This window comes from Cololabis saira, chromosome 2, assembly GCF_033807715.1.
Source record: "Cololabis saira isolate AMF1-May2022 chromosome 2, fColSai1.1, whole genome shotgun sequence".
Taxonomy (NCBI): domain Eukaryota; kingdom Metazoa; phylum Chordata; class Actinopteri; order Beloniformes; family Belonidae; genus Cololabis; species Cololabis saira.
In genome coordinates this window covers 28,985,580-28,998,237 of record NC_084588.1, presented here as the reverse complement: position 1 = coordinate 28,998,237, position 12,658 = coordinate 28,985,580, and the positions used below count along the sequence as shown (strand labels likewise).

Below are 12,658 nucleotides of genomic sequence, written 5' to 3'. Positions count from 1 at the left end.
CAGCAGGAACAATGAAAATCAGTGACTGTCGTTAAACTCATATTGTTAAAACTTTTTTATTGCTGACTAGTTTACTTTGGATGGCTCAAGTTGATTGACTTGAAATAACAGCTTCAGTGTTAGATTAAAAAAAATAAAAAAAATAACAAAAGTGACTTGTGTTTGGTTGTAAACAGGCTGTAAAACCGTAGTGCTTGTTTACTTGTGTTCACTTTTCATTAAATATTTTACACATCTGTATGTGATGCACAAGTATACAGCAAATGTTCAACAAGTGAACTTGAGGAGCCAGGGACTGAATCAATGACCTCGATAACCCCAAGTATGGATAAATGATTGTACTGAGGGATGGAATGAAATCAGAAACACTGACAGGCTGGTTGTGACTCTTGTCCGGATTGTCTCAAAAAGAGCTCCATCAATGCCTGTTAAAGAGAAAGTGAGTTTTGTTTTGAAGGTTACACTTTTATTTTTTAAATTGGGTATTTGTATTTTTACATTGATTTAAAAAAAAAAAGTATAATTATGTGTTGTTTCACTACAAACAACACATCGGATGTCATCTGCAATTCAGTGGAAAAGAATGTGGATCTGTTGGTATTAGTACTTACGATTGGCTGAAATACAGAAATATAAAGGCATATAAGCCAAGGCCAATATCGAGCATCTTTAAAAACAGCCCTGGGATGTTTGCCCCCATAATAAACCAAACATTTCGGCAACAATGGGTCAAATCTAACAGGCCATGACAAAACAGCTCGTCCCAAGTGTAGTGATGACAACCACATAACTGTCTAAGACCAGGTATGTATCAGGTATTTTATCAGAACTAAGCAGTTCATGTGTGGTCCATATTTAGGCATATGTGACCCACGTGTGCCTAAATGTACCAAGTCTGAGCTCAATGTAACCAAAATCCTGAATGGAGCAGTCGTTAGTTGGTAAAATGTGGACAGAACAAAAAAAAAAAGTGTGTAGAAACTTAGCCCCGCCAGTTCAGCCCCAGAAACGCACTGAGATGGTGGTGTCACAAATGTTGCCACAATTATTGAATTTCCTTTGGCATATTGTAATTTTTTACTGTATTTAACTGATTCAATCAAATTTGAAACATGTAATAAATACATCTATGATGAAGCAGATACTGAGTTAATATCTTTAATGTTCACAAGTTTATAAATTTCATCTGTCCAACCTTCCAAAGTCACAGAAAAAATATCTCAGAGGTTTTTTCATCCTGTTGTCAGCAAAAATATAATTCATCTTGGCAAGCCTAAGGAAGGGTGGCAGTGCTACAGGTAAAGTACATACATGACATTTCGGTTGGTTTGGTGTAAGAATATTATTGATAAAAAATAATATGTTCATGATGCATTCACTAACTCTTGCTCATAATATTCTTTACTTGAAGAAAAGAAAAATCTACTTTACCTCCTACTTCAAGAAAAAGCAATCATCATAACATGAAAATATCATACAGTGTACAAAAGTGCAGTAACGTGGAGAAAATAATCTTTATTATCATGACATTTGTTAGACACTTCCAAGTTGATACTGTAATTACAACAACTCCCACAGTGTCAGTTTTTATCAGGAAAGAAAAACACTTCCAGCACTGAGAAACTCAGTTTCAAATTGCCCAGTGAGCCTCAAGTTAAATGTTCGCTACCTGTTATTTATTGCTGCATATAAAAAAGTCCAGATCAAACAAACTGTTTTCTTGCAGAATCCAGTAGTCTGTTGTCATAGTGGAGTAGCACCTCAGTGTCCAGAAATAGCTTGAGCTATGAAGGTAATGGGAAAGACAAACACATTAAGTTAAAAAAAAGACAGCTAAATTCATTAAAACAAGATTATGCTTCATTTTGTTTTGTTTTTGTCAAGGTTCCTTCATGTTTAATTTGCTAAACAGTCATTGTGTAACATGGTGACATCATATGTACCCAGAATGATGGAATTGGGTGTCATTCCCATCGTTACTAAAGGACAAAAGACTAAACTTGTAGAGAAACTGCAACAGGTGTCCAGTGCTCATGCACACCTGTTTCTTTCTCCAGAGAATTGTGAGGAAAAAAAAAGAAGGAAAAACTAAACTACCACACACAGAACAATGCACAATGAGAAGCGTGCAGCTGCAGACGTTCTCAAGGATTTAGGATTCCTTACACGAGTATGTAATAGTTCCCACTATGGCTGGGTAAAAGTGACTTATTTCATTCTCGTGCTCAGTAGCTCTGCATTGTTAAAAAGTCAATCGTGCAACTACATGAATATTTATTTAGTATGTGTATTCATTCATTATCTGATTTATTCATGTGTCCCCATGTGAAGCCTTTTAAAAGCTACCCAGGGGTTGATTTCATATCTATTCCCAAGCCTGAATCAGTAAAAAGTTGGGATGATATGGAAAATGCAGGTTAAAAAAAAAAACAACCTAGTGATTTTTAAATGTATAATTTAAAACATGTATGTCCTTACCTTTAGTTTGAAATTTATTTCAAACAGCATGATATTTCATGTTTTTTTTGTTTCGTGTGTTTATAATCCTGGCTTTTCTCATTTTAGGTCTGCAACAACACCCCCCCCCCCCCCAAAAAAAAATACAAGCTTTTACTGCTTTCTAACACCACCCTTCCTACTTTCTGGTATTGAGGACATCAAGTGATGAAACACTTGGGGTGTTTCCTGTTCCTTCAGCAGACACATCTATGGAAGAGAACAGGATCTCATCGTTGCATTTGTCACTTAAAAATCGTCCAAACGTTCTCTGTTGAGGACCGGTCAGGACTGCAGGATGGGGCAGTCCAAAACCTGTACCCTTTTTTTCTCCTGGCATGCCTTTGTAATCTAACATTGTTTGGTTGAAAAATACATTCATGTCCCCGAAAAAAATCACCATATGTTGTTCTAAAATGTGATCGTCCTTTTCTGCAATAATGTTGCCATAACAAAAGGGCACTGATACAACTCCATCATAGATGCTGGGGTTGGCCGGCAGAGCAAACAGCACCTGGGGTGGTGATTTATTTGACCAAAGTACATGTATCTACTTTGTGATGCTCCATCCCAGATGCCTCAATGCCACTTCTGGTCAAAGTTATGGCTTCTTCTTGCACCGTAAAAGTTTCTGTTTACTTGTATTGTAGTATTTGACAAATTATTTCCCAGAATATTTTCATACACATTTGGATCTAATGTATACATGAATGACTGTATGAGAGATTGAAGGTCACAGATGTTATGCTTGGGCTTGCACTTTTTCCATTTATACACTGGAGGTCTTCCAGATTCTTTAAATCTTTGAATATTATGCACTAGAGAAGTTGAATTACAGTATGCAAATAATTTCCAACCTTTCTGTAGAACTTTCCAGCAGGTAAAATTATTGTTCCATATATATTGTTATAAGTGATAGATTTAGTTAAGATTGTATTCTTGAGTAATAGGATTATTTTCTTAATTATTGGTCTTTTATCAGTCTTTTTACTTTAAGATTTGTTAAAATTTTTATTACGTCTGATTTCCAGAATGTGTAAGGAGAGAAAGCACAGGTATATTAGAGATGTAACTTTAGTTTCGTTTTCATTCTACCGATCGTCAGGACTGGTACGCCTTGTCGGTGAGTGACTGTAAATTAGCATTGCTAGTATTGTAAAACAAGCATTAATATCACATGAATAAGTGTATAATTTCAGTTGGTAATTCCGGTTTTTGTATTTGTGTTTCATCGCAGGTTTACAACCTAACACTCAGAGTCACAGTAGGCTAGTGCAGCTGCAGCAGGCAGACTAACTAGTGCGTGAATGTTTATTGTGTGTGTGTGTGGAAAATAAACTTCATAAAGTGACACGAGTTGTATCCACCGTACCTTTCCTGATAACCCTTCCAGTGGGGAGTTTGTTAAGCCATAGTAGGTAGCTTAGTAAAAAACTGGACACGTTCCTTGTGAGACTGTTTGCACACATATCAATGATTTTTCTTATGCTTATCAACCTTTCATGGATACTGCTTTTGTTATTAAAATCCTCTGCTGACAACACCTGTTTGAAATAGTAATAATTATTATTTTTTTCTTTTGACTGCTCACTAGCACTAAAATGCCCCTATATGAACTTTTATTTTGGAAAGAGATACAGGCACCTTGGGTTCAAACTGATGGCAACAATATTTTTTTCTCTTATTTCTGATTTGGGGTACTATTAAAGAGCTAATGGTCAAATAAATACTGTAAACAACTTAAGTGTTCAAGTATTTTCCTGTAAGAAATGGTTGATGGATTTTTTCTTCTCTAAATGAATCCACCAAATGAGACAAGAAGACTCATAGTGTAACAGTGATATGTGGAGTTTTTCTTTCTTATTGCTGCCAGGCTACAGATGGGGAGCTAATTGGTGCTGAGGAATGCAGCTGTGCTGAATACTGAACTGTCAAGGTGTTAAATAAGAGGGTGCTTTTTTTTTTTCTTCGCTTTTTTGTAATTACACAGAATGATACAAACAGTTGTGTTCTTTGGAGACCTTTCTTCTCTCAAACGACCATAAATATTTTGGCAGTAGTACAAAAAAAAAAAAGAAAGAGCAGAGAAAGGAACAATTTGCACAGTGTTATCGCAGAGGGGTGGGCAGACTGCCGGCAGCTGTTTGCTTTGGTTGTGACGGTAACAGAGAGGCAGGCCTTGTTTCTAACCTAGATGTGTTGATGTGCTTCCTCCAATCCCAACAGAAGTGGCAACCTCGCGGCGTAACTTCCCGTTTCAGACAGGCCTCCAAAACATTAGTGCCAGAAAACATGAAACTAGGTCTTACTTTATTTTTTGGGATTAGACAAATGTGTAGTGAATTCCGTTGTTTAGAGGGGAGGGAGGCGCCACAGATACAGCAGGAAGAGGCGGAGGTGGAGGAGGGGGTGGGGGAGGAGGGGGAGGCAAGTTAACCTGCGGTGGAACTACGAGAAAGGGGACAAAAGGAAAAGAGAGACAGAGCGAGAGAAAGAGAGTGGGAGAACAACAGAGGCTGTTAGTTATTTGTGTTAGTCAACAAACTGAAGGCTAAAGCTGGTTAAAGGTTATCTGACAGGAAAAACTATGGAAGTGTTTCATCCCTTATAACAACATGCTTTCAATGCTCCATATAACAAAGTTCCTGGAAACACAGACCTTGTATGTTTTTTTTTTAAGTGGACTTTTGGAAGTAGTTTCCGTAGTTCTGCTGTTAATTGGACGATATGTGAATAAAACACAAAATACCTGTTTGATCACAAACCTGTAAATCCAACGTTGCAATGAACCAGTTTAAACTAGAGCGTATTGGTTAATCGATAAGTTGATCAGAAACATGCAATCATGTGATTCATAGTTTTCCTAATTTCTCCTCTTTAAACCTTAATGCATTAATGAAAACAATTACTGATGGTACATTAATGGTGTATTAAGACAAATCTCAGTGTTTTTTCCTTCATTTGGCATTTCAGTGTTCCATTTATTGTCCAATTAAAAAAATATGGAAATTTAGAAAACAAAATAATGCATCTAAATTATAGAATGGATGGAAAAAACAAAGGTTGAAACAATTGAGTTAAAGTCAAAAGATTGGCTCACAATTCTGTCCTCAACAAACTTTCATTAAAAAAAAACACAACACTTTTGTTGATAAGATGTCAAGAATGAAGCAGAATGACTGATTTTTATACAGTTAAACTTGCAAAAGTGTGGTATTTTAATTGAAAGTAACTGATGACTTTAATGAAATAAAAAAATATAAAGGAACATAATGGAAGCAGCAGTGGTTTAAAATGTGTTCCAATACAATACGCAAACATAAAAAAATTATTATTATTTTTTTTTTAAATCGGGCAATATATATTAACGTGTTCGTTTTAAAGACACGGCGAAGAAAAATTACATCCTCAGGGTGACAGATATCAGGACATTTGTGAATATTAATCAAAATCTCATAGGTCAGGGCTTATTTGATTTTGTTTAACCCTTGCAAGGCGCTAATGTTCGGGTCGCAATGAGCCAAGCCATACTGAAGGCCCTCAGTTCCCTCAGAGGGCTTGCCTAACCATTAGCACCATGCAAGGGTTAATCGCCGAAGCAATGGATCAACTTTAACGTAAAAACTAAATTTAATAAACCACTGACTAGTATGCTTTCCAAGGACAAAATGAACAGTAATAACTTTTCAGTAATTATTAAAAGTTTATCTCAACACCAAAACATCTGTTTTAAACCAAAAATGTAACAATCAAAAACACGTTTGCAGTTCATGCCTTATATAATTGCTGTGATGAAGATCCCTGCTTTTAAGCCAAGAGTACCCGAGCCTCTCATGCATAATACTGTGAAAAAGACTCTTCTTTTAATTTGCGGGTTTGAAAGTGCACCAATATACCTCACTTCAACACCAAAGGGAGAGAAAGTCATTGATTCAGTCTGCACTGACAAGATGCCACCAGTTATATTCACTGGCATTTCTCTATGCTGAAAATAATGTTATAATTGTTGACTTTGCTTCACTGAGCACATTAAGCCTCCACACATGCTGACAGCTGTAGTGTTGGAGCGCATGATGGATATGTGTGTGCGCTTGTGTGCGTGTGTGTGTGTGTGTGTGCATGTGTGTGTGAGACTGCGAGCAAAGGAGAAAGACTGACAATCTGCAGCAGCTAGAGTGAGAATTAACTCGCCTGTCTGCTGTAGAGTATTAAAGAGATGAGATGCGAGCGCAGTGTCTTTTATGCAGGTTCAGAGCTATGTTCAAAGCAGCAGCTATGGCATGCAGATGGAGAGTGGAGTTTGACTGGGTCATTGATCTGCACACAAAATGGCCTCATCAAGCGATTCCTCCCCTGTCTAAAAGATTCTACACGGAATGCAATTAGAGACTATCTGAGCTTGTAATAAGGAATAATGTTAAGTTATTAGGAAATGAACAGCCTTATTGCTTGACTCTGCACCATGCGCTCTTCTCATCAATCCAGTATTCTCGAGAGGCTGCTCCTTTTTCTTTATTCTCTTTTCACCTAAAGATGTCAGTTTAATGCCAGGGGAAACTTTAACCAAACTGTCAGCATTTCTATGCCCCCCCCCCCCCCCCTTTTCGAAAGACATGCTAATTATTTCTGTATGAGATTCTTGCGTACCGATCCTTTATGATCCACCTACAGGGCGAAGATGTGTAACCTACCCCACCCTAGAGCCTGAAAAAAGTCAGAGAATAATTTGAAATACACACGTGACCAACCTGCCACTAGTTTGCTCTTGAGTGAAGCCTCTGAGGCGAGAGCGTAGGACATGGTGATGATCCTCTCCTGCTCCTGCAGAGCTGAATCGAGTGCCACCAGCCCTGCCTCTGGTTTGTCCACTGACACTGCCGGCGCTATGTTTTGCACGCTTTCCAAGAAAAAGTCAGAAAAAGAATTTCACCGATTTGTTTTTTCTACATTGTCTACATCAAATTCCAAAGAAAGAGCATTTTGGTTTAACTGGTAATTTAAACAAATCATTAAAGAAAAAATAAAATGCTTTTTTTCAATCTTCAGAATCTGCCGATCATAAGCAGCAAAGAAAAGTAACTTCAGTATAGTTTAATCATACTTTCTTTACCTGGACTTGGCCAAAAGGCTTTTGATGCGTTCCACATTCCGATGCCGCTCCTCCACCTCCTGAGGGCTGAGCAGCTCCTCAGGCTCTGGATCTACGTAGCGCTCTGGAATCGAAACCTTCTGAGGCTTGGAGAGCTGGAAAACAGATCAGAATCAGAATCAGAGTTACTGTACGATGCACTCTATCCAAAGCAAATGTGACACAAGTAAAAACACTTTTTGAAGTAGCCTACATGTCCCAGTTTAAAAGCACAAGTATCTTCATACCCAGATAATTTCAGTTGTTCCTGACTGGTGGCATCTAAGTTGCAGAAAAAGAAGAGTCATACTGATTTGAGTGTGCAGATCACATTTTCTTTTGCTTGGCACAGTATTTCAAATTTTATCTGGGGCCTTTCTGAGTGAACTTTGTGTGCTCTCTCCATGCTTGGGTTTGTTGGTGATTCTAAGTTGTGTGCTGGAGTGACAGTGAGGGCATGGTTGTTTGCCTGATCCCTGTCTGTGGGCTCCTGTGATGGACACCTAGGGTGTATTTTTTACTTAATGCACATTATGTACAGAGAGGTTCACTTTCTTTGCATTCCGTTGTGTGCAATGTTATCTGAAACCTTTTTTACTTCTTACTTCAGAAAATGATATGTTACCTCCTTGTTGAGGTCCAGGTCATAGTCCAGTGGTTCTAGGTCAAACTCTTGCTTGGCTGGGGTTGTGGCCTCGGTGTGGAAGGTCAGCCATTCATCAGAGTGTGAGCGGGCTCTCTCTTTGTGTTCGGGAGGTCTTTCCTCCCCCTGGACACTCCTAACTGCCTGATCCTCCTCCCCCTGAACCGCTCTCTCAAGCAACTGCAGGTCAAACTCCTGCTCTCGCTTCCACTGGACAACGCACATAGGAAAGATATGGAGTGTGAAACAGGTCACAGGGTGCTGCTGTTGAGTTGCACTGATGCAAAGGGAAACACACTTGTTTCACTTGACAACACTTGAAACCCACAGTTACAGCAAATTAGTTCTCACTTGGCTTTTACGTGATCTAAAAAAAGCTATACAGTGTTTTGCTGTGTGAACAGTTGCAGCTGGGGCAAACAGAGGGCACATGCATGGTGGGAATGCATGTTTACATGGAAGTGAACCACTCAGAGAAGCATGCCGAGTGTCTACAACAGTTACAAGAACGGGACAAAACCAGAGACAAAAACATAAAAGAAGCCTTTGTTCAAAGTAGAAACATTTCCACCAAACGTACCATACTGTACTGTATGTTGTTTTTTCATTAACAAAATGCAAAAAAGAAAAAACAAACAAAAAACATGGCCATATGAATTCTTTAAAAAATAAAGTTTATTATTGTTTGGCGATGTTCACATTTAAAAATGTTGTTTTTATTAGCAATTAACACTTTTATAAGATTAAGATATAAAAAAAGATACAACAGTAAGACCTAAATCATCCCCACTACTCACATCTTTATCGTCATAAAGAACAAACATCCTGCAGCAACTACTCTGATAGGATTAAGTGAGTGAGCTTTAATAGACATTCTTCTGTTTATGTAAATGTTTAGTGATTCAAAAATATGGAGCCTCGTCCTTTCTCTCTCGGTCTCGCGCACACTTACACACACATAGATGGACAGATTAGAGACAGAAACGGCAGGGAAAGAGTGAGCTCTAATATCTAAATGAGCGGAGATGTGAATCTGGTGAGCAGAACATGACAGGAAAAGAAAATGTAATGACTTGGACAAAAGAAAGTTTAGTATTAGTGTTGAGATTAGTGTAAAATGAGAAAATCAATTAAGAATGGTAAAGAAAGGATGCAAAAAGAAATATTAGTGTTTAGAATGTGATTTCTAAAGATTGAGAGCAAACATTTCAAACAGTATATAGATACAGATAAATACAGTATATCTATATCTATATACATAGATATGTATATCTCAACCACAATATAGGCACAGAAAACACTTTTTGTCCTACGTTTTATTAAGTAAGAACTGTTACCTACTTCTTTGTAAAGGTCCTTTTCACTTGCGATATTTCATCATGTAATATAACGACAAGCACAGATGTTGTAAATCATATTCATTTCAATCCTTTTAGTTCAAAGGCCTCATAATCTCAGTGTTGGTTTTCTATCATCCTGACATATTCAAAATGAATAAACCGAGCCAGCATTAATATCCCATATTAACTCTTGTGCCTTTTCCTGCTATCCATGCAAAAATATCTGCAGTGAAAAAGACCTGTGAATGACTGAAAGAACATGTAATAAATAAGCAGTTCGAGCAACACAGTGAATTACCATACTGCACTAAATTAATGGTTGAGTATCAACTCTGTAATATCAGCAAAAAGGAAAGTGACTACGCTGAGTAAAAGGCATGCATTGCTACTGTCGTCATGCATGGGAGTGTGACGAGTGGTACTGTTCTAGTAACGTACTGATCCCAAGTCGGCTGAAAGTGGGCGTGAGGAGGAGGCGCGCGGTGATGGGGATGCGTGACGATCGCCGTGACTCAGGGTGCGTTTGCGCTGGCGGACAAGGGCCTTCTGGTGCCTCTTCATCCTCTCCAGCTGCTCATCGGCGCTCATCTTCCCCCTCTGCTGCTGCGACCCGTCCCCGGAGTACAGACGCTCCAAGGCACTTTTTGGTCTCTCCTGAGAGGAGTGGGAGGGAAAAAAAGCTGAGAAGAAGAGCGAAAGGTGCAGCAGACAGCAAAAAAAGTGAAAGAAAAAAAAACCTGACCTAATGAGAAAGTATAGTAATGTTAAGGCTTGAAAAATGAAAATGGTAACATCATGCTTTGGGGATGTTTTTCTGCAAAGGGACCAGGACGACTGATCCATGTAAGGGAAAGAATGAAAGGGGCCATGTATCGTGAGATTTTGAGTGAAAACCTCCTTCCGTCAGCAAGGACATTGAAGATGAAACGTGGCTGGGTCTTTCAGCATGACAATGATCCCAAACACACCGCCTGGGCAACGAAGGAGTTGCTTCGTAAGAAACATTTCAAGGTCCTGGAGTGGCCTAGCCAGTCTCCAGATCTCAACCCCATAGAAAATCTTTGGAGGGAGTTGAAAGTGCGTTTTCCCCAGTGACAGCCCCAAAACATCACTGCTCTAGAGGAGATCTGCATGGAGGAACGGGCCAAAATACCAGCAACAGTGTAGAAAACCTTGTGAAGACTTACAGAAAATGTTTGACCTCTGTCATTGCCAACAAAGGCTATATAAGAAAGTATTTAGATGAAATTTTGTTATTGACCAAATAGTTATTTTCCACTATAATTTGCAAATACATTCTTTAAAAATCAGACAATGTGATTTTCTGGATTTTGTTTCTCATAGTTGAGACATACCTGTGATGAAAATTACAGGCCTCTCTCATCTTTTTAAGTGGGAGAACTTGCACAATTGGTGGCTGACTAAATACTTTTTTGCCCCACTGTAATTAAACTGTTGACAGCTTTACACATACAGACAGTTCAAGATGCTTTGCAGCACCAAATCCTGCAGACCTTAACAGCTTTTAAGGAGATGAGCTTAAAACAATGTTATGGAGTGCTTAAGAGTTTAACTGATTCAATTGTAGGATAAACTTATTCCACATCTTGGAATATCAAATGTGATTATGTTTTTTTAGACTAGCTGCATGAAGTTTGGAAACATCCCACATTCAAACTGGAAACCAGTGTGGAAAAACAAACTCCTTAATTCTTGTGCTGTATATCTTGATACCACTGCATGGAAATCAGTCGATGTTTCAAGCTTGTGACACCAAAATTTGAATTTGAATTGAAAAATAGATTATATTTTACCGTGAATTGTTCTTTTCTGATGTACGTATTAAAGAGCTGGTGGCAGCCAAGAAAATATACATTTTTCCACCAATAAATCAATATTTATCCTTATATTCCTCGCAATTGTTGGCTGTGTGAGTGAGGGGAAGGGGGAGGAGTACAGGTACAGGGGCTTGTGGGCTCCTTCGTTGAATGGTGTGCAAACAACCATCTGCACCTAAACTCCACCAAGACAAAGGAGCTGCTGGTGGATTTCTGCAGGAGGAAATCTGTCCAATTATTTCCACTATAATTTGCAAATAAATTCTTTAAAAATCAGACAATGTGATTTTCTGGCGAACTGTCCAGGGGGAACCCCTGCCTCTTGCCTGAAATTAGCTGGGATAGGCTCCAGCAGACCCCATGACCCTGCAAAGGATACAGCGGGTGTAGAACATGGATGGATGGATAGTTGAGATATACCTGTGATGAAAATGACAGGCCTCTCTTATCTTTTTAAGTGGGAGAACTTGCACAACTGGTGTCTGACTAAATACTTTTTTGCCCCACTGTATATCCTTAGTGCCTCCTTTTGATTTAAGAGGACAAGTGGCACCAGCCGCTACTGATCAAATACACTTGATCATTTGATCATCAACAAGTGTGAGCATCTTTGTAAGAGCTGAAGTTGTGAGTAATTTGCTCATGCTGTCCACAACTAGAGTGACATACTACGGTGTCTGCTTGATCGAATAATTTTGCAAATTCTCTCAGCGCTACTTTACAGCTCTTTTTCATTTAATGACGAGCCTCACCTTCACCCCAACTGCTGAGGCTGATCTCCGGAGAGTCACATATGAGGAGATGCTCGAAGACTGATTCACTCTCAGAGAGGAGCCAGCCACTCCTGAGGAGAAGCCAACAAATACTAACAAACGCAGTTCTCAACTTTATAGAAGTGTACACATTTCGTGGTGGGTTGGAATTCATGGCAAATATGCAAAAACATCAAAACAACGGAATAAATATAAATTGATACAAAACAAAATACTGCAAAAGGTCTTGGCTTGTACCTCTACTAGGTAAAGTCTGGTAACCTCCATCATGACTGGATACTACAACACTGATGTGACTGGAGCCATCTCCAGCTCCCATGAGCTCTGGATCACTCAGGAAAGGTCTGAGTTCCGACTGAGAAAGACACAGAGGATATTAGGTAAGAAACAAGCTCACATGTGCACATTTCAGCAGGACAAACAGAAAAAACCGCACACAT

At 38.8% G+C, this 12,658-nt stretch overlaps 1 protein-coding gene across 10 annotated transcripts in view; it reads right to left on the bottom strand.

Moving 5' to 3' along the window:
- Positions 1–1,127: 1,127 nt before the first annotated feature.
- The window catches only part of plekha7b (pleckstrin homology domain containing, family A member 7b), a 91,639-nt gene continuing 80,108 nt past the window's right edge, over positions 1,128–12,658 (bottom strand). For all 10 annotated transcript variants that reach the window (XM_061742732.1, XM_061742741.1, XM_061742752.1 and 7 more), the window contains 7 exons: positions 12,456–12,573; positions 12,198–12,289; positions 10,046–10,261; positions 8,250–8,477; positions 7,607–7,740; positions 7,245–7,393; positions 1,128–1,784 (listed from right to left, as the gene is read on the bottom strand). In XM_061742732.1, the coding sequence (XP_061598716.1) occupies positions 1,762–1,784; positions 7,245–7,393; positions 7,607–7,740; positions 8,250–8,477; positions 10,046–10,261; positions 12,198–12,289; positions 12,456–12,573 (960 nt within the window). In that variant the 3' untranslated portion in view covers positions 1,128–1,761. The remainder of the gene's footprint in view (positions 1,785–7,244; positions 7,394–7,606; positions 7,741–8,249; positions 8,478–10,045; positions 10,262–12,197; positions 12,290–12,455; positions 12,574–12,658) is intronic.